This window comes from Notothenia rossii (assembly GCF_949606895.1).
Source record: "Notothenia rossii genome assembly, chromosome: 6".
NCBI classification, from domain to species: Eukaryota; Metazoa; Chordata; class Actinopteri; order Perciformes; family Nototheniidae; genus Notothenia; species Notothenia rossii.
The window spans coordinates 69,131,296-69,153,915 of record NC_136909.1 but is presented as its reverse complement, the minus strand read 5'-3'; the positions used below and the strand labels follow the sequence as shown (position 1 = coordinate 69,153,915).

General features: G+C 40.3%; 1 protein-coding gene across 6 annotated transcripts in view; it reads right to left on the bottom strand.

Moving 5' to 3' along the window:
* macrod2 (mono-ADP ribosylhydrolase 2) overlaps window positions 1–22,620 on the bottom strand; it is a 418,271-nt gene that overhangs the window by 88,371 nt on the left and 307,280 nt on the right. For all 6 annotated transcript variants that reach the window (XM_079688242.1, XM_079688245.1, XM_079688246.1 and 3 more), the window contains exon 7: window positions 13,272–13,302. In XM_079688242.1, coding sequence (XP_079544368.1) covers window positions 13,272–13,302 — 31 coding nt within the window. The remainder of the gene's footprint in view (window positions 1–13,271; window positions 13,303–22,620) is intronic.

Here is a 22,620-nt window from a genome sequence, read left to right as displayed (position 1 = left end):
TAAAGCTAGTGAGGCTGAAAAGCAATGTGGCTTACTATTGCATTTATTACTCGTACCTGCTGAGAAGGGCCACAAACTGTTAACACAATGTATCGATCTAAACACACATGGCAATTGGATTAATTTTTAATAAGGCCAACAGAGGGAGGACTCTGCTGGATGCTGATCTCAAGATCATTTCACTGAAGAGAACTTCCCAGGAGCCAACACTTAGAGTGAGCTATTGACTATAAAAGCCCTTCAGCCAGCCTTGCTTCAGCTGGAGAGTATATAAGCCATTACTAAAAGCACTGACAATCTTCTACTCCGTCACCAAGTAGTGTTTCAGTTGTTTTCATTTTGAAGTGATTATTGTTGAGTTTCTTATTCTGGGCCTTTCACCGAACTTGCTGAAAGCATTTTACTCTCTACACAGGTCTGTCGAGCTAGTTTAAAGTTGCTTCACAGCTACAACCTTTACAGTGCCTGTCCTATGCAAAGATAAGCCCGGAAGCCAACAAACAAACATAGCCCATACTTTTGAGTCCTGACTCCAAATTGACCTGGCTCCTGATTTAAAACGGCAATCTCCACCATATCCTCACCTCTGAACTCCATAAGAGACCGCAGGTTGCAGCAGGCACTGTCTTCCTCTAACGACAGAGGTCAAGACCTCAATTTCAACCCACATCAACTGATACAAGGGCCATGCCACAGTTGTTGCCTGTTGGTTATTGCATGGGTCACATTCTCAAATATTTTTCTTTTCCTGGGTCATTGACACAACTTTAACATTCTATGACCTATGAAACAGGCTTACAACCACTGTGACGACCTCTACCTTTTAAGTAGGATGAAAAGAAAATGAAAAGCCACCAAGATCAAGCCTTACATTTCCTGATTTCTTTCATCTCTCACCCAGACCCCCCCACTGTCAAAGCCTCTCAATAACTTTTCTGTAAATGCTTTGAATCAACTGCCTTGACAGTCAAGATATACTGTACGAAGCTTTACTCCCACTACCCTCACCTATCTGACTACCATTGATGTGTCTCTCTTTCTGGTGTTCTTCTCCTCCCCCTTCTCAGCCTGACAGGAGTGGTTGAGTTAGACGGGCTGAAGCGCTGCCGAGCTCTGGCTGAGATGCTGTTAAAGCCCTGTGTGGAGCGGGATGTGAGGAGCATACCAGCGAACAGTGAAAGCCAGTCTGCTCCTATGGTGCTCTGTTAGTGTCTGCAGACAGTGCGTGGCCCGTTCACGGCTCCTGCCCTTCAAAAGCTGCCCCCAGAGCTGTGTGCTCAGAACCTAATCCAGCATGCCAAATCAGTTTGCAGGTCACCTGACTCCTCTTGTCTCCCCAAACACACGTAACCTTTACAGCGATATCACTTTGTCTGATGATGTTTCCTTTTTTAAAATCCGTTTCCACACGTATGCAGGTGTACCGACACTCCAACTCACACGTCAAGTACCATAGGTAAACAGATGTGCGGAAGACGAGAAAGCTGAGAAATATAGATCCACAGAGATAGCACCAGCTGTTTAGGAAGAGCACACACAACGGGAGAGGTGTCGGGAAGTAAGCACATAAACAAATGGAATAGATGAGCACATTATCTTAAGAAGTCAGGACCCGTCTTTGGGCTCTTACTGTGTCACCTAAAGTGAGCTGAAAACAGGCCTTAAACATGATATTAGGACATTCTGGTCTAACTGGTCATAAGCAGTGGGTGGCATTTGTTGAGTCCATTTAATCTATGCAGTGTGGAGTTTCTACACATGCTCTATTGATTTGAGAGCTATTCCTATTAATCATAGCATAGCTGAACAGAGAGGGAGAGAGGTGAAAAGAGGTGAGCTATAGAACCAGTGAAGAAGATAACAGGAAAGTAGGATGATAAACAAATGTTGGAAAAGAGATGACATAAAGAGATCTAGATTGAAAGCTGGAAAAAGGAGTCAGTGCACCTCGGGGCAGTCTGCCAGAGGAACTCTGCTCGTCTTGAACATCATCGGCCCAAGGTCAACAGCAGCCGTTTGAGTGCATCGGCTGATCTCTCTCATCATGTGTCTCCTTCACAGCATCCACTACCTTTACCTCTCCTCTGTGTGCAACTCTGTCCCTGTCAGCTGGGCCAACTATGTTTATATGTTTAAAAACAGCTACAATAAAAACCCTCAAACATCACTTCAATCATATCTCTTGGCCACAGGAGTCTCAGTTGGAAGTGCAAAATCCACTAGCTGGAAAACGTAGGATTGAGTGGGCTGGTTATTTTTCATGCTCAAGTTCACACAAAATGAAAAAGTCCAGTGTTTTACTTCTACATCTTCCCCCCCTCAACGCCTCCTCCTCATTCTCTTTTGCTCCATTTGCTGTGCGGAGGGTTCAGTGAAGGCTAATCTGTCAGAAGGTGGAGAGCTGGCGTCAGGCGCAGTGGTGGTGGGCCCTCCAGGGTCCCTGCTCTGCTTGGCTCGGCTCTCTTCTATGCTGGGAATATGGCCGGCTCAGGGAGATTTGTCTTAGTGAGGCGCACTGATGGGAAATGTGCAGCGCAGCGCCGCTGATGAGGACTCAGGTGGTGCACTGTTATTTCTGCTGAAGGTTCCTCTACTTCATCACTGGACAGAGTGCAGCATCCAGACAGAGAGGGGAACAGGGACTTCGGCACGTGCCATGTGGACAAAGGGTAGCAGGGGAACAGTGGGCTCACACGATTTGCATAGTACATCCAGTGATGTTGAACAATACAGTAGTTAAAGGTTCAGTGACCACAACAAATGTAGTGAGCATATTACATTTAGTAAGATAAAGACTGAATCTGACCTGAGAAGACTGCAAGGCAGGTCTTTTCCTTTAGTATTCTTCACCTCATTTAATCTTTTGACTCATTTTATGCCACAATTAAAAAGCAGGATCAAATTCTATGAGAACGATGACTTGGCTTCATTTCCTTTTAAATGAAAGGTACATCTTTATCCATGTCCCTGCATCAGCCCAGTGATTTAAGCGGGAGAGGAGTTTCATCTTAAAACAGAATTCAAATATTTTATTCCTATGATCTTGGGCATGTAGCACCTTTGTTAATGTGAAGAAAAAGAGAGCCGACTCTAATCTCTGATGCAACCAGGAGACAGAGTTTCTGGCCCTTCTCGTACGCATATGTAAAACACTTTTATGAACACTTGTGCAAGAACCTAGGTGACTTTTGAGGAACCTGATTTGATCAGATTCCTACAAAACTAGAAACCAGAGGAAAGGAACTGATTTGGAAGTTAAATCGGTAGAACAATTAATTCATAATTAAGCAGCTCCCATGTTACATCGCATGCAGCTCTGCCTTAATTATCGACCAGGTTAAATAATACAATTGTGCATTCTTTGCATGGATTTATTGCTTTAAAAACTAGCAAGCCCATTGCTATCTCTTCTGCCAGTATGCAACAATTACACATCCTACATTCACAGAGTTAACTTTCACAACAAACCTGTGTAGCTCAGGTGTTTTGCTCTGGTGAGAAGGAGTGAGAAGAAGCTGCATCCCCTGATAAAACGAGTGGAGCCAAGTCAACAAGTTGAATTCACGTCAGTGTGATGATTCATCCCCATACTTTGTTTGCAAATATATGGGTAGGCTCCAGCATATTGCAGACCACTCCATTTTTGTTTTTCCTGAGTGAGCTTGTGTTGTGAAGAGGATTCCACAACATGCTGTTATTTTAGGGCTTTAGAATTTCTAGTGTTCTTGTTTTTATATTTTCTTTTCAGCACATAGCACTTTCTTTGTACAGCAACAAAGTACAGCTTTTCTCCCCTTGAGGCAAGAATTGTACGGTTGTTCCCACTTTGCTGTCCCTCAGCTTCTGTTGGTCAAGTTCACATTTCAACACTCGTCATTCATTTTGATGAGCTGTCCACCTTGAAGCAGCATAGAGCCCGAGGCTGGGTTTGTCTGGCACTAGTAAAATCCTTATGGGTGTTGATATGACATACTGTAAACATGAAATGTCTGTGTTTATCTGACGGTGAAAGGTATTACAAATATTATTAGATTTACTTTTACATTTGTAGATTAGGACATTATACATAAGACATGTTCCTTACAATAAAATGTGATGGCCTAGAAAGAGACGTCTGCCCTTCTATAACTTGCAGGCAGAAAGGAATCATTTACGCACTATGTAATACAGAGTAGATTAGTTGATTGTGGTTTAGGCAGCAGGAGGAAATCATTAAGTGCAGCACAGTGGAGGGCTGCTCTAGTTGAGGGCAGCAGTCCTGTGTATTCATCTGGAAAGTGAGGAGGGAAAGAGGGTTGTCACCCCATCAGTGCCCAGAGGAGAGGTGAGGTGACCTGGGGTGGAGGACAGAGTTCTGCCCCAGGACTCTAGGCGCCAAAGCGTGGGTGTCAAATGGCCCCGAGCTCCTTCCTACGCCAACACTGGGACACGGCAGTGCTGTGACCATGACCGACTTTGCAGCCCACAGAAGGAGACAGAGACAAAGAGGGATGGGAGGGTGCTTTGAGAGGAAGACAGGCAGAAAAAGAGGTGGGAAGAAAGAGAGCAGCCTCCGTGGCACAACAGATGATGACCTTTCTTGGAAACATTCCATATAGGCGAGCCCATGCTTTGTCCTACACGCTAAATTTACCATTACGCGTTTTTAAAAACATCCTCTGGAGTGTTTGATATGTGAAGGTTTAATGATCAAACAAGTTTCTCGAAGGCCTAAAAATGTATTGTCCTTTGAGTTACAAGTATTTATACATTTGGCTTATCATCCATGAAAATGGTAGAGCAAGGCTAGTGTTGAGTACAATGCACGCTGTGTGACTGCAGTTAAATGGGCTACACAGCTCCGGTTCCCTCTGAGCACACACTCTGCTACCCACTGATACAGCACGGTGCTCCTATGTACCTTGAAATTCCTAACCCAGCTGGGCTAAGCTCCCTGTAGTAAACCTGAGGTTTTAAGAGAGGGGGGGATTGCCCCGGCCATCTCTGGCAAGCCAGCAGCGAGCCATCACTGCCGAGAGATAAGGTGCCATGAATGTCTCCAACCTTCTTAATCCTAGACAGGGATGAGAGAGCCAGAGTATGATGCTGGCTGGAATAGAAAAAATAGCAGCTTGACACCTTTGATCTGGACAGTACTGTAGAAAGGCAGCAGGGACATACCAGTAGAGCTTGGGTGGATTACATATTACATCCGCATATCTCACACAGCCACCAGTCGGTCCAAATACTCCTCTGTCAACAATCCTTAGATCCGTCACAGAGACAGATGAGCCAAAGGTTGAGGGTGAGCGGTCTACAGGAAGATATTTATCCTGAGAAGTAGTATTGCCATGTTCAGGGCGTACGATTGTTTTGATAGGGATATAAATGCTTGTAATGCAGGAAAGTTGTAGACGTAATGTTCATGTCCTTGATTTTGCATTCTATCATTGAGTTCTCTGGTCCATGCTAAGATAGATCAAAGCAGACACTCTCTAAACTGTACAGCTCATTACAAGAAAAGTGCTCTTCCAGCAATAGACAAGGCTGAATTGTCCACTGTACATCTAAGAATGGGATTTGTATTTATGTGTGTTTGGTTACACAAGGTTTAACAGGTAGCTCAGCCGGTGTGAGTGCATACTATGAGATGGAAACAGACTTGTGGGATGAAAAAAAGACAACAAGAGAATCTATGGAAGGGATGAAGGAGGAGAAAGGGAAACATAAAAAGACAATATGACCTCTCTTGGTCTAGGTAGTTGGACTCTTGGCACTGATCTTGTGGGACATTGAGAGGTGCCTCCTCTTTGGAAGGAATAATTCATTTAAACCCGGGTCTCATGGCTGTGATTGATGTGCAAACAGGAGCGGCACTTAATAACCTCTATCATGCCGGGTGACCTCGTGGCCCATGGTGGGCACGAGTTTGTTTATGGGTGGTACCTCCGATACACTATCCGTGCAGAAATTCTGTTGTGGCTAATGGGTCGGACTGAGGGATTGGACTGTCAGCGCAGTGTGAGCCCTCATTTTTCTTTCCAAGCGTCTAAGGTACCCCCTGCGCAACCCTGTTACACCCAACCTCCCTGTTCTGCCATCATCTGTCAATGGTGACTGAGTCTCCTGGAATATGGAGGCGTGAGAGAGAGTGTCAATTAGCATTAGCTTCCCTGACAAATCCATGTTTCTCTCCACAAAGGCCTTGGATAACTTGTTCCTGATTCCTCTCTGTCACAATGTTGGGAGCACAGGATTTGTTTTTCTAAACTGCATTTCGAGTGTGGAAATAAGTCAAGTGCATAAGTATAGCACCTTGGTACATGACCGTGTGCACTCATACAACTATGCTAGGCTATATCTGTGTGTATTCTACAGAGAGATACAAAAGAGACAGACAGAGAAAGAGACATCAGGAAGATGTGCCTTTCACACTAAAAAGCAGTTGTTTACATTGCTAAAATGGAAGTTGACCTTAAAGGTTATCTAAAATGTAGAGAACGTGTCAAAACGGTTGACAAGGTACTCAAGGGGCATAGGGAGGAGTAGTACAGAGTAACACCACACTGCTGTTCTAAACTGTAGCTCCTCTGAAAGTCCCTCCTCTATTTGCCCTCTGCTTTGTGAAGATCTCCAGTCTTTATCAGCTGTATTGTTCTGTGGAGATGCAGTCATTGGAAGCTCTAAGAGCTAAGCCATTTATTGAACAGGCTTTTTAATCCCCCCCTCCCGATTCCCCCCTCTGCTGCATACCCCTTTGATGTGAGGGGCTGCGCTACAATGGGCTCCTACTGGCAATGCAGCACATGACACCAGAGAGAACAGCAAAAAGCACCGTACAGTACAAACAGGGACCCTCTCTCCTGCCCTTGTGTTTAAAATGCCACATATCCATGTTTAAATGTGTCTGCATGTATCAATTAATTAATTACAATTAATACTTAATTCAAATTATATTTTATTTCAACCTGTCAAAGTACAAGTTATTGTTTTAGAAACACGTTGAAATCGTGTTTTGTTGAACCTTTGAGTTATATTACTGAGTCCTAATGTTGTCTTTATAAAACTGGGTAAGGGGTCTAGGAATGAAAGGTGTTAGATGCTGTCTAGATTGCAGTCCTTTAAAGTAAAAGTATGATTTGACATACAGTATTTAGCTTAAACAATTCAATTGACGTAACTGGATTTGACAATGGGTCCACACAGAGTTTTGTGCAAAACAACAGAAACGAGAGGCAATGCAACATACAAGCCCGTTCAGATGTATGCAGAATGTGTGGTAGGAATTTCCAAAGCAAAACAGGAAATTATGAGAAGTGCGTCTTGCAGAAATGACTGCTAAATGTATCATCACTGACTCTAAAATTCACAATAAAATAACCAGAAAGGATGGAAGAGATAAGACAGAATAAGAGAAGAGTGGGAAAGAAATGTTTGCCCCTCTTATCATTAATACATCAGTAATATCCATCTTGTTATGTGTGCATAGACAGGTGGCAGAAATATTGCAGGTGAGATGGTGAGAGGAAATGATGAGGAGTTATGCATTCAAATCGATTCAAATGTGTGAATTACAAAAGTGATTGGTGGAAAAAGTAAAATATTGCTAGTGAAGAGTTCTTCTATTGAGCTCAGAGTATGATTATATGCATATAGTGATATAGTGTGGGTGTTTTCATATAGTATAGTGTAGTGTATATTCTATTGATTGGACAGCCTCCTAACAAAGTGCACAATAATTAGCTATTTATTTATTCCGCACCGTGGATTTTAATAATGTGATAGATACTTTATGCCAAGAAGTTTCTTGTTACAGCATGTTTATGGCTGGAATAAATTAATAAGCACATCAATAGCGTTGGTTTGACTTTATCTATGTCATTTGGTAATCAGTGAGTGTGTGGGGACGTTACAGTGTGTACTTTGGGACAGCTGCCTGTTAGTCATGAAGCAGGGTGGATAAAGAAAGAAGAGTAATAACTTAGGAAGGAAATTGAATCCTTTGTTGTGACATTTCAGAGAAAAACTGTTGTAAGGTAGATGAAAAAATACTCTTTTTGTTGTTTCCTTATGGCTGATAAGTTATTGTATTTTGAATAGTCTGTATACTCATGCAGTAACAAATGAGAGAAAAACTAATACATATATTTACATAATAGGAATCTAATAATATAATAGTAGATTATGAGACATCTGGCTTGTCTATTCACATATATGCCTAGTTGTTGTGTTCTAGGATTGTGTTGTGTTGTGATAGGCACTGTTTAAGCTGAATGCCTTTTTTGACTTGTGGTATAAAGAGTGCATTATTGAATTTATAAATGTGTTTCTATAACCAATATATTATCTTCAGCAGATGACCCTTTCTTTTGCACTCTAAGAAATATTTGGCACTGCAGACATGTGTAGCTGAAATGCACAAAGAACCAGGTGCTCAACCTCCACTGATGTTTTAGTTTGACAGTTTTGATTCATGTCAGGCTGTGATTGGCTACTGTAGTTGCATAACACAATGAGACATGCTTGTAACCATACAGAGGTAGAACATCATGCATGATGTTTATCAAAATACAAATAATCACCAGTGAAGATTTTTATGAGGGGCCGTACAGGCCGTAATTCTATGGAAGCCGATTTCCGCCACTTGAAAAAAATAAAATCCCCATGAAAAGTCCTAATTATGAGATAAAAAAGTCGAAATAATGAGATAAAAAGTCATAATTATGAGATAAAAAGTCGAAATGATGAGATAAGAAGTGCGCATGCGCTGCAGTGGCGCTGTCTTCAGAGGTCCCTTCATCACCTTGCTGCTCTCCACAATGCAAACGGCATCTAGTCCTAAATAAGGTGTAACTACTCTGGTCTTGAAAGAACATCGAACCGATGTCCACAATCACGTTTATTCTCTTCTTTGCACAATCATGAAACACCGTGAAAACGTGTTTGCCTAGTAGACCAGCAGTAGAATTACGTTATCACATCGTTGACACTTTTACCGCACACAAACACAGTATAAACATCCGGAGCAAGAGGTCACATGACTTCCGGAAAGACAACTCTTATCATTTTTACAAAATAAAACAAAGTTCAAGCATACATTAAACACTCTTCAAAAAGGAAAAAACAATAATAAGGGACCTTTGAGCGTCAACTACATAAGGTAACTATTACAGGTGACTTTTGTAAATGTTAGATGTTACATATAGCCTATATTGCAGCTAAACAACAATGCAGTTCATAGCTTTTACCTGTTATGAACAATAATATTGCCTATAGTTTTGTGGTAACGTTCACGGGTTAGAGTTAGGCTAGCAACTCACAGCAGCAGTATGCCTACTGTACACTATTGTCATTCGTGGCGTGAACGTTACCACAAAACTATAGGCATATATATTATAGTTCATAACAGGTCATGTCAAAGCTATGAACTGCATTGTTGTAGTTTAGCTGCAATATAGGCTATATGTAACATCTAAAATTGACAAAAGTCACCTGTAATAGTTACACCTTATTTAGGACTAGATGCCGTTTGCATGGTGGAGAGCAGCAAGGTGATGAAGGGACCTTTGAAGACAGCGCCACTGCAGCGCATGCGCACTTCTTATCTCATATTTATGACTTTTTATCTCATTATTTCGACTTTTAATCTCATTATGACTTTTTATCTCATTATTTCGACTTTTTATCTCATAATTATGACTTTTTCTCATTATTTCAACTTTTTATGTCATTATTTCGACTTTTTATCTCATTATGACTTTTTATCTCATAATTTCGTCTTTTTATCTAATTATTTCGACTTTTTATCTCATTATTTCGACTTTTTATCTCATTATTTCGACTTTTTATCTAATTATTTCGACTTTTTATCTCATTATTTCGACTTTTTATCTCATTATTTCGACTTTTTTATCTCATAATTATGACTTTACATGGGGATTTTATTTTTTTCAAGTGGCGGAAATGGGCTTCCATATAATTCATACTGGTCCTCTCACACATACATATATTCTCCTTTTACATACATACATTTTCACTCTCACACATATTACATATACATATATATATATATTGATAAAACGGACAAGTCAAATCAAGCAATCTGATTGGTTCTTAGCCGTGATATACTGAGCGTATACCACGGGTAGAATTGTAAGTTACTTTTCACAACAAGTCAGTATCCCTCCGCGTCTGAGAAAAACAGTATACCGTTGGGCTGAAAAGCAAACTGCCTGCAGTTTGCTTTTCGCGTCGGGCCGAACTACGCCCCTTAGCTGTGATATAATGAGCATATACCACGGCCTGTCGTGAGCTATTGCTTAAATATATATATATATATATATATATATATATATATATATATATTTGCACTCACACATTCATACATTTTGCTCTCATATTATCTTATTCCTTTGCTCTCATATTCATATATTGTAACGCTCATATTTATACATTTTGCTTTCATGCACATTCATTCAATGTTTACATTTAATATTATAAATAATATATGCATGTCCGAAGATAATATATGTATGCAAGAGAAGAATGCATGTATGTGTGAGAGAAAGTACAGTGGAAACGGAAGGGAGGTCATTATCGCGCTGTGATTGGCTCAGAAGGTCGAGCTCATGTTCAGAACTTTGGATTCAAATCAACATGATGGAGGGAGATTAATCCGTGTATTTTATACCATTTGTTTTTCTTTATTAAAAAAGTAAACAGAAGAGCGTCTGAGAGGCGTTTTTGTTTTTTGTTTTTTACCTTACTAAATTGTCTAATGGTCACTGGAGCGAGGGGGGGGGGGGGGGCGCGAAACTTGCGGAAGTGATTTCAAAACAAAAGCAATGCTTGGAACGGTGATAATATTATAAATAAGGGGAAACAAGGTGAATTTAGCGATCACAACGAAAACGGCCAAGACACACATTGAGCCCAGAAAATGAATGTTATTAAGGGCTGTAAATATAATAAGCCTATGTCTAAAATGGGCAACATTGTTAGGAGATTTAAACTATAGAGAGGCGAAGTCCCTTCCTTTCCGGGGGAGCTCCATGGGATCTTATTTCGGAAAAGTATTGAAGTCAATGGGGAGAGAAAGATTGTCTTTCGATTCCGTTTGAATTCTGCCATGAATTACACATATGATGTTTGCCAATTTAAAAGATAATTTTGCAAGTCAAATTTTTTTAAATGTGTCGTAAAACTGTGAAGTAACACTTTTTTTGTGTGAAACCGCTCAATGAACTACATCTCCCGTTTCACACCACACACCAAGACGGTCGTCACTTTGGCACATTTCACTTCTTTCTTTCAGTATTAAATGAGGTGCAAATCACTGCAAGTCTGGGCATGTTGAGAGCTGTACATATACACACAAGGGGAGTTAGTCGGTTCCGTAAGAGCCAGAATGCAGGACCGGGATTCTGGGATTTGTAGTCTTTCTAGTTGCGTATTTTTCATAGTCTTATATTTCAACAGTTTTACGACAAACTGTGACTTTTTTTACATGGAAATTATTTTTTAAGATTAACAAACATCTTATGTGTAATTCATGGCACAATTCAAACGGGATCGAAAGATACTTTTTCTCTCTCCATTGACTTCAAGATTTTTTGGAGTTAAATGCATCCATCTAGTGCACTTTGAGGGACAAATAAAGAGACTAGCTCTATGGAAACACCCATATGAAACATAACTATACATTTCAATAATCATAAAATCATGGCCATAACCAACTACACAACATAAAAAAACCCACTGAAACTAATAGCCCCTAATAGATTTTAGTTCACCTGCATTTGGCAATTTAGCTGCAAATGTCTGCATGTGACGTAAACAGACCAGCATCTCTTCATCAGTGTCTGTCTTTTAGATAACTTAACTGTGTCTGTAATCAGTTTTACAAAGTAACCTGCTACATTTGAAAAAGTAAATGATCCCATGGTATCTGAATGTTGATAACAAAAAACACAATTACACTGTTTTAAGATATATTCAAATATTTTGGTGGGGGTATCTGGAGCACAGTGTTCTAGAGATATATTATCATTGTTTCATGAAGATATAAGCCCATATAGGGAATTAACAGTTCCTTTAGAAGTTCCTTTGGTGTTTAGGAAACCACTTTTGAATTGTTTTTCATTAGGCCCAGGTGCATTATCAACCTTGTGTATGTACATAGGAACATCTTGTGGGAACCGTGTTTGCACTATAGGGAACTCTTGGTCTTGTTAAATGGTCTTCATTATGTTTGCTGTTACGGTCATGGAGAGTGATCACAGCACCTAACGACTCTCACGAGATGACTGCATTTACACATCCCTGTTTATGTTTAACACCTACTGGCTCAGGTATGGCTTTAAACAAACAATGGCAAAAGCTCTGTAATGCACATAATAGGCATCTTGGGAATTTGAAAATATTAAAATAAAGACACATCTTCGGATTTAGGCCATATTGTTGCTGACGGGGTTTTATTGACAGCAAATGCAAATTAGCATGTATTTATTAATCCTGCATACTTGGCACCGACTGTGATTATTAGAGTTTATTAAATGGATGGTGTATATACTGTATGCAGTATGTCAGAACGGTGAGGAAATCATTATTTCTCCTCAGCAGATGCTGTTTTACTATATTCCATAAACTCCCTGCATCAAACATATTTTGCCATCATAACTTCAAAGCTGGTTTTCATCACCAAGTTTGGCATGTTTTCAATGTGTCTAATTAGCACACTCACTTATTGCCAGCGATGCCTTGCTGCATATCAGGCCTGGTCCCATGAGGGAGCAGAAGCATTGTTCAGGTCTACATTTACTTCACCTGCTTGTGTCTGTGTGCATCATGGTGTAAGGTGAATTTGTTGTTATGTTTTAACATTCTGCATAAGACAAAGCCTGCGCCAACTGGCGTGTGAGTGTGGATGATGTGATGATAAGAAGTAGGGCTGCTCGATTATGGCAAAAATCATAATCTCGATTATTTGGGTCAATAATTGATATCACCATTATGAAAAACGATTATCCATTTACTTTGAAAACATCATTTATTGGAGAAAAAAAATGTGAACAGTATGCTTTTAACAGTTGATTACCCTGAACTTTAAGTATAATTCAACTGAAAAAAAAAAAAAAAAGAAGTAATTTGAAAATAAATAAAAAGAAAAAAATTATCATTTTGATTACGTTGTTTTCGTAATCGTTGCAAGCCATAATCGTAATTGCGATTAAAATATGATTAATTGAGCAGCCCTAATAAGAAGTCAGTTAAACAAAGAAGATTATGCTTACCATAGATGCCTGTGGATATACATGGGAAGGCCTGTGTAGAAAAAGACAGAAATAGAAGTAAAAACATATTCCGTTGAATAAGTACGACATAACAGCACTACAGAGTGTAACCATTGAAGCACACCTATTGTTTGCTTTAAATATGCGTTTACTTCCCTGCTTCTCTTGTTCATTCCCAAGGGGAGCAATTCACAGTGCCATTTGTTCATACCCCTTCAATGCTAATGTACCACTGTTTTATAAAACAATGCTCTAGCTCCCAACACACAGTGTACTTCTCTTGACTTCCAAAACTATCTCATCCAATTTATCCTGAGACTCGAACACCCCTCTGCACATTAGATCGATTATCACGATCACACTGCTGCATAAAAGAGGCTGTTGGACTTTTATGAAACCCTATCATTCAATGTTGCAGCAATGAGCGAGACGGCCAATTAGTACTTAATGCCCATACTTGATGTCCATAACACTGGTAGTTTGCATATGTTGCTGGAGGGAATGTTGGATCAGGCTCATGTGAATTGGTAGCGCTCGCTGTTTAATAACCTCCAGCATATGATTATCCATTGAGGTCGATTGATCCTGTCTGTCGCCGTCAGCCCTAACTTACACACAGACTTTCTCTTCCAATGATCCAAACCAAGGACTGAGGCGGCTTCACACAAAAAAATGTCCTTCAGTCTTTTAAAATATGTCTTTAATTTAACTCATTTGGATAGCTAGTCAGCTTTCATTCTGTGTAAACTCAGCAGGATATGAAAAAAACTAGGCCATAACAGCAGGAGGCAGCTTTTTCAAATGATGAGAAAACTAGAGAAAACAAAGTCATTGTTGCCACATTTGGATCAATAGCAGGAATCAATAATATCCCAACAACCACAAGGGACATATACAGAAAACAAAACAACATTCAGAGAATCATAATGCTTATTATAAATATATATAAAAAAACTACGTATATTTATGGCTGTCTTTTCCAAGATGATTATAAAAAGTAACCACCTTGTAATAGTTCTTGCTTTGTAGCACTTTGCAGCAGACATATTATTCAGGCATGGCTTTATAGCTGAAAATAGTTTCATTATTCTTTCCTTCTGTGAGCAAATACATTATGATACATAGGCCTTGCTGTAAGATTACCTATTTCACATTCATCTTTTTTAGTATATTAATAAACAGTAAAGAGGAAAGATTTTTTTCAAAGGTCCCAGTTGTCCTCAAAAGCCGCTGAATACGTGCTTTAGTTCCTGCATTCATCAAAAGGGGTGGCCGGAGCATTAATATATTAAAATGACAAATGAAAAAAAAGGGAAAACATTTCCACCAGCAGCAAACAACTGGATGAATATAGAACAACAAAACACTACCGAGATTCATCAGAGACTAACATGCTGCATATGTCTAATTCTCCCCGTACCAAAACGAAGCCCAACAGTTTGTTTCGCCCCGCTGACCCTGTCAAGTTGTATTTAGAAACATTCTGTTGCTAGCAGCCCTGCCAAGATCACTTTGTTTTAGAACTAAAAACTAAATTAATAGATCTGAAAGAGAAAGATAAAACATGTCTGCTCGTATGATGATTGTACAAACAAGGGCTTTGTGAGTATTTCAACTGAGAGAAGAAAGAAACATAATTCACACATTTTGAAAGTTAATAATTGACTATAAAGGCTAATAAAATATTTAGACTTTTTCCTCTGAAACAACACAAGCGACACCGGCCTTGAAATGAAATGGTCTGTTTGTCCTTGCTTTATGCAAGAGGAATGAGTCTGTTTGTATTCTTATTTACCGGTTTTCAGGTTCCGCCTGTCAAGGTGAATCTTTCTTCTCTGGGATGATTTAAATCTTTTACCGCAGCTTTGACCTTTCCAGTTGACTGGAAAGACAGTCTGGGTCTGACACAAACCACAGATGATGAAGCGTGGAAAAGCATGGCCATTTTTAGTCCTATGCCAAGCCCTGCCCATGGCACACACACAGTCATATAGAAACTGATTACACTAAATGATCTTATATACCAAAACCAATGTGAACAGAAAGAAATGACAACTATATGCAAGTTTGACTTCCGATTTAAACAATTCTGTACTTGAAAACCCGAAAGGATGTCTAAATTAATTACTGCACAACAGAAATGCAGAGCTTCAAAAAGTATACTGATTGTCCATGGACTCATTGGCAGCATATTTCAAACAAGCAACTTTGATTATACTCAGAAAAGTGATTTATACATGTAATGTATTAGTATTATTATATTGAGAATCCTAACACCTTAACTAAATTATGCACATTCTAGAATTTGCTGTATTACACAAACTAAGATTAACTTCAGAAGAAAGATTTTATTTGAGGCTTTGTGATAATAAGTATGAAGTCAAATGAATTTAATCTGCAGACAAGAGTATTATTTCCTGTCAGCGCCTCCAGCCAGTCTCGTCTGCCAAACTGATCCTGAGCCAGAAGCCTCGTTATCTACTCTGAGCTGAAAGGCCGCCATGTCAGTCTCTTCAACTTGAACCTCTGCTCGGATGGCAGCTACAACTTAAAACATTGCAGGCTGTGGCAATGACACACCTTCAGGATAATCAATCAAACCCTGTTTTATTAGTTTCCTGACTGATCCATTAAAGAGTATTGATCTTTGGGTGTGAAATGCATCGGGTAATCACTTAACAGGATGCTGTTAAGATCTGACACCTTTGTGGCAAACGCAGATGTCATTTACTTGTTTAAAGGACTGTTATTGCAAAAAGCGAAGATAAGTATATATCCAATAAAACCTGTAAAGCCCAGAGAGCATTTTGGCAGATGCAACTCCTTTTCATCTATAAATCAGAGACCCAAATGCACTGCAATGAATACCACTAAGTTATGCAGAAATAATGATAATCAATTTCAGTAAATACCCACATGCTATATATAAAAATATCAGCTTCAAGTTTTGTTAGCTTAATTAAAAGCTTCAGCCGTTAAATAAAATGTATATTATGTAAAGGTGAGCAGGGGAACACCAGTAGCTGTTTACTGCTGCAGCACCTGCTTTAGTAATGCAATCATTTACAGAAAGAGTAGAAGCAGTGACGTGTCGGTCAGGACTAATAGAAATGATAAATAAAACCGAGCCTTTTCAGGGACAAAAAACAAATAATCCAAAGTCATTTAAGCAGTTGACTGCATCAGGAATCCTAAAACTAAATGCAAAACTAAAGCAGATTTCAGAAGCAGCAAGCCTCACTGTTCTCTTTTTCTTTCCCATCAACCCTAGGCCACCTCAGAAGCTATTTTGATAGTTGTTAGCGTGCAAACCTGTACATCTGCTTACAGTGCATAAGGTCCAGTGCTAATTAGGACAGTCAGTGGTCTATATGACCTAGGATTCGTGGTTTAGGTTATTATTTCTAACTCTGGCTGCTCATTAGAAGTGAGTCAGCATGTTCGCTTGCACTCTGGCGTGAGGCTGTGCCTGACATGTTGGCTTGTTGCTGATTTCTTTGCTTAGGGAGTGTTCAGAAATTGGTCACCAGGGAAATTATTCTGTTGCTAGGGCTCCTCCCTAATCTATCACATCACTTTAAAGTGGAGCACCTTTCCTCTCGGCGTCTCTGCACACATATTCAGCTCACAGTACATCAAGTACAACACAGAGAGGCTTCTGTGATTATAGTTTGAAAACATTACAAGTTACAGTCATGCCTTCTTTTAATGAAGATGGTGTTAATTAGAATTTACATGCTTTTACTATAATATTTACACAAGGATTTTCCTTTAATTAATGCATCCACCACTTATTAAAACGATGATTTATTGACTTCAAAGTGTGACTAGAGTTTTGCAAAGACAATGCTCATAAAACTAAGTCACTGTTATTCCACTGAGAACATGATAGCCTGCAGCTTTCACTCATTTATTAAGCAGCGGGAAATGACACAGTAGAGATGGCTCAACCTGTGGCAAATTGTGGCCGTCCTCCTGTAGCTGTCGCCTTCCCATGAGCAGACAGGTAAATGTAAGAAAAGCATGCATGGGCACAGCGAGCGCAGGACCCTGCCAGGGGAGCTCCTGGTCTCGGCTGGCTGAGTAAATAGCAGTGGACACAGGGTGCTGCCCCCGGAGCTTAAAGCCTCCTAGTCTGTTTGCAGATGGAAGCTCTGCTTATAAATCACAGCAGCAAGGGGAGACCTTGTGCAAATGCATCCACAAGTATGTTATTATTCACCACTGTTGCCCCAGTGTGGGCTTATATCCGAGTATCAGAACATGAATCCAAGAGAATCCTCTTTGTTGACTGCTGTAATTCTTTAAGCATGTAGGTCATGCCTGGCCTCTCTGTCTGAATCAGCTACCTGCTGCTGAGGCTGCTGGGAAGCTTGTCACGGTTACAGATCAGGATATTCAAATACTCCACATTAACACCCTTTTATTCTGCATAACACCACACTCCATATTATAATGCGAGAGCTGATTGTTTGAGAGTGATTATGCTAAATGGAGGATGAAGAAATGCAGAGGGCGAGAAACCTGGAACCTAATGGCCCGAGTCCCACCACCCATTGTATATCTGCTGTGATCAAGTAAAACTATTATCATAATACTATTTGAGTGTCCATTAGACTCAGCACCACTAGCTGTGTTTACATGCAGGGTGGACCTACAGGACATGACACTCTGGAAAACAGTTTATTAAGGAGACACTGTGTAGCTATGAGTAAAGCAGAACATTCCTGTCCACAATGTTTGATTTCACTTTTATGTGGATGGTACAAAGATCAACCTCCACCTTGAGCAGGTGATACCATAACTACGACAAACTATCTGACCTCAACACTCTCAAGACAATAAATTCCGGATGGCTGCAAACTTAGCTAAATGAGAAGAAACCAGATGTTATTGTTTTGGACCACATCATTTGACCAATATTATTTCTCCTCATATGCCCCCCTTCTGTTAGAAAAGAACCAGAGGTGGTATGCAATCGGGGTTTAAATGTTTCAAACAAATACATCTGGGTTTTGAAACTAAGCGTCACGCAGCTCTGCACAATCTCCTGCCTTGGTTACTGCGACTTATTTTTGTATTATCAAAAACATTTTGGTTATTTTTTTCTTCAACCAGTTTAGAAATACCGCAAAAAGTGTTTTGACAAGGTCAGAAAAGGGAGAACATGACAGTACTTCCATGCCTCTCTGGCTGCCTCTAAGCCACAGAATTGATTTTGAAATTGTGATTTTTGTGGTTTCGCCCTCTCTTACATCACAGTCCAGCCCCTGTTCTGTGGGGACACATCCTTCTCTATCAATGCCCCAAAACTTTGAAATGCTAAGCAGTCATCTTTATTCATTAGCTTTTAACTGTGCCTGTGTGCCTTTATTATTATTAATAATATAATTATTATTTGACAGATTTTTCTTTTATTCTGTTGTGTTTGTTTGTTCTTTTGTTTTCCTCTGTGTGCGCTTTGTTGTGTGTAAAGTGCTTTATAAATAAAGTTGAGTCCTCCTCTAGGGTCCTGTCAGAAATGAAGGATGAAAATGTGTCACCTCCAAGTATATCCTCTAAGCAACAGTAGGTACCGTTGAATGGAGAGGGAATAAATGACAATATAGAAATTGTAAATATTGCATACCACATGTTTTTGTTGACATCTAAAGTCCACAGCAGCAATGAAAACACACATTTGGGTCAGATCTTCCAACCTCAGAGCAAAATGAATCAACGTGAGGAAGATAGCCACCTTACCTGGTCACAGTGTTTGGTGTATTGGGTTATTGAAATCAAACATTAAGTGTACAATTATCTCAATGCAAGATTACTTTAATACGGATTATCAAATTTCTCTGTGACTGTAAACAAACCTTGAGATATATTGGCAATGTCCAAAATGTAATGAATAAATAATAAAAGTCTGATGGGTTTGTTAAAATACTTATTTTGGATGGTTCTCGGAGCAAAGCATTTTATATATCGCTTACCTAATATGACTTATTAAGCTCTTATTCACTTCCCACTTCTACAGTGACAGGTTGGGCAGACTTTTTGTTGGCCCAAAGAGTGATGCAGTATTTGGACATAATGAACTATCTTCAGCCTTAAAGAGGCTTGCAGTGTTCTATGATTGTGTCAATCACACTCAGTTCCACAGCACTGATCCCATCTGCACAAGCAATGTGTTGAGAGTCTCTGCAGCATGTCCGTCAGCCAAATGTATGACAGAGGTGGGAAGAATGGGTATAAGAACTTGTAAATGCTGCAGTGTGTGCATAGGGCAGAGCAGTGAAGCAAGCAGAAGCAGCTACTGAACTGACTGCTGCATGATCCATCGGCCCATGACAAGCTGTATGGTTGATCAAGCACCGTCCTCTCTGAAGCCTGAAGCTGCAGCACACACAGGTATTTCTTAAAGCCCACGTCACACTGTCCCGAAATTGACACCCGATGGACACACGAATATGGAATTGTGAATTTTGCACGAAGATGGCCCCGAACCACACACAAAGGCAACATTTACATTACACTTAAGACACACAACTGCAACGAAAGTAACAAAAACAATTATATTAAAGTACTATGATACTGTACTGATATTTTCAGATTTTGTTCTTTACTTTATCCGTCTTTATATGTAGAAGATATTACGTTTTCTCCGTAGTGTTGTTTCCATAGCAACAACAACTTCCTGTCAACTCGCCTTCAAAATAATATATTATATCCTTTTCAGTGTCACAGAACACAAATTGGATTATTTACATAATATGTTTACATGTTTTTGTTGTGCAATAAAACAACCCGATGGACACACGATAAAGGAAATGTTCAAATTCGGCTCTGATCGTAGCAACAACGGGCCATTTGTGAGGGCATCTTAAGCCATCGTATGACCGCCGGTGGAGTTTCTCAGGCTCCGGCAGCAACTTCGTGAGCGGTGGCAAGATCTTTGGCATGCCAAAAAATTGCAGAAGGACATTGCGAAGGTTCATTTTCGTATTGAATTCGTGTGTACATTTTGCCCTTCGTAAGGCCATCGTTAGGGCATCTTGTTATCATCGGTGCCATCGGGCATTTGCCCCGATCAGATTGAGGGCGAATGCCCGATGACACCGATGATAACGTGAAGATGATACGATTTGACAAGGTGCCCTCACGAGTGCCTTACGAAGTTGCCGCTCACGAAGTTGCTGCCTGAGCCTGAGAAACTCCACCGGCGGTCATACGATGGCTTAAGATGCCCTCACGAATGGCCCGATGTTGTGACGATCAGAGCCAAATTTGAACATTCCCTTTATCGTGTGTCCATTGGGTGTCAATTTCAGGACAGTGTGACAGGGGCTTAAAGGTCCCATGTCATGCTTTTCCGGTTATTACCCGTCCCCTTGTGTGTTATGACGGTTTTTATGCATGTAAACGGTCTGCAAAGTCACAAACCCTTAAAATACACCGAAAATACCTGTCTATGCTGCCCCAGAACGCCTCGTTTTTCCATTGTTTTCTTCCTGGGTACAGTGACGTGGATTGGTCCAAATGGACCAATCCGCGGACTTCCTTACACACACACACACACTCAATCTTTTCTCAGCTGCAGCTTCGCCGATTTCTCCTCCCTGAGACGGCGGGATGCTGAAGGGTGCGGCGGGGCTTTGAGTCGGTATGTGAGCACACACACAAACTCCCAGCCAGGCCGCGTGTGTGTGTGTGTTCGGGCTGGTTTCGGGCTGGGTTTCGCTGTCTCGCAGACGGCCACTGGGCTCACAGGGAGGGGGGGGGGGGTTTAGGACAGAGAGTGAATACACATACTATACAGAGATGCTGTATGAGAAACCAATGAAATTGCACAATAGAAATCTATTTTAGTATACCTCAACAAAGGAATTATGATCAGTAGAAATGGCCATGTCATGGGACCTTTAAACACATGACTAACTGGGAAACAAATGTGGAAAAAACTAAAAAGAGGGGGGGGGACGGGGGGCTAATGCCTGCTCAGAATTCGACCCGCAGATACTCAGCTAAATGCTGCCGTGATGAAACGCCATATCATGTTCCAAACCACTTCAAGGCTTATTTCTGAAAACAGTATGGAGCTCAAATGCTTTTTCTCTTGCGGGTTTACCACAAGGTGAGTTCCTTTTTTTTTATTTCCTGCTTTTTTACACATGTACTCTCTCCAGTGCAGGTTAGCTCTGAGTGTTAGCGATGCTTGCTAATATAAACAAAGACCATATTACGTCCAAAATACGTCGGGCATTGTTTCTGATAGCAACGTTTCTGACAGGGCCGTGGGTGTAAAGCCATTCCACGTTTCTGATATTACGTCATACCGGCAGCAAATCTGGATCAGCTCCGTTGTACCCCCGTTTTTAGAGATTTGGGTACGGAGGAAAAGCGAGAGGTTTTTGTTTTCTGACACTTTGTGAGTTCCTTGACACACCAGGGACACATATTTATGTATAAAATACGTAAAAAAAGTGCATTTTGCATGATAGGAGACCTTTAAACAATATGGTCATTACATCGGGAACCGGAGGCCACTTTCTACCATAAAACTGTAAAGTACCTGACATACATGTATATACATATTGCAAAGAAGAACATTGATACATACATACATACTTTAGGTAGAAAAACATTTATCTCTTTTACTATTCATATCACCGTGATTTCCCACAGAGGTTTGCTGCTGACACCGATTCCCTCAGTGTTAAAGAGGGAGCATTTAGAATGGCATAAAAAATGATACTACTCTAAACAGAGGGCACATGCAACCAGACGTCGGCTCATTTTTATGTATGAGTTCCTCTGCTCAGTATCAGTTAAAATGATATCGCTGACCATGTACCGAGCGAAAGAGAGGCAAAGACAAAAGGAAGGAATTCACATCACTGAGACAAACTGACTGACCTCAGCGTAACCCGCACATGATTGACAGAATGGAAATGAGTAGCTGAGGAACATGTCAGCTAAACTCAATAACAAAATGTATTCGTCTTCCACTGTACTCTAAGAGAACGATATGAAGACTTCTCTGCAGGCCGGTTTGAAACACTGTGGAGTAGAAATAGAGTGCCTCCAACTGACAGTATGGTTAAAAGACCTGTGGCTTTATCGTCATCATCATCATGCCTTTATTTACCTCAACTGAAGAGGGAACCAGTACTTTATTTCAGACAGGTTGTTATTATCACATTTTGTGTGTTTTTGTTTGGTCTCCTGTTTGCTGTGGTAAATTGCTGTGGAAAAACATTTAATCTATCAATCAAGTAAAAATATTTCTTAAACCGAGAACAAAGTAGTATTGGTGTGATTACATTAAACCTGGTGGGAATAATCCTGCACAATAGTATACCATCCT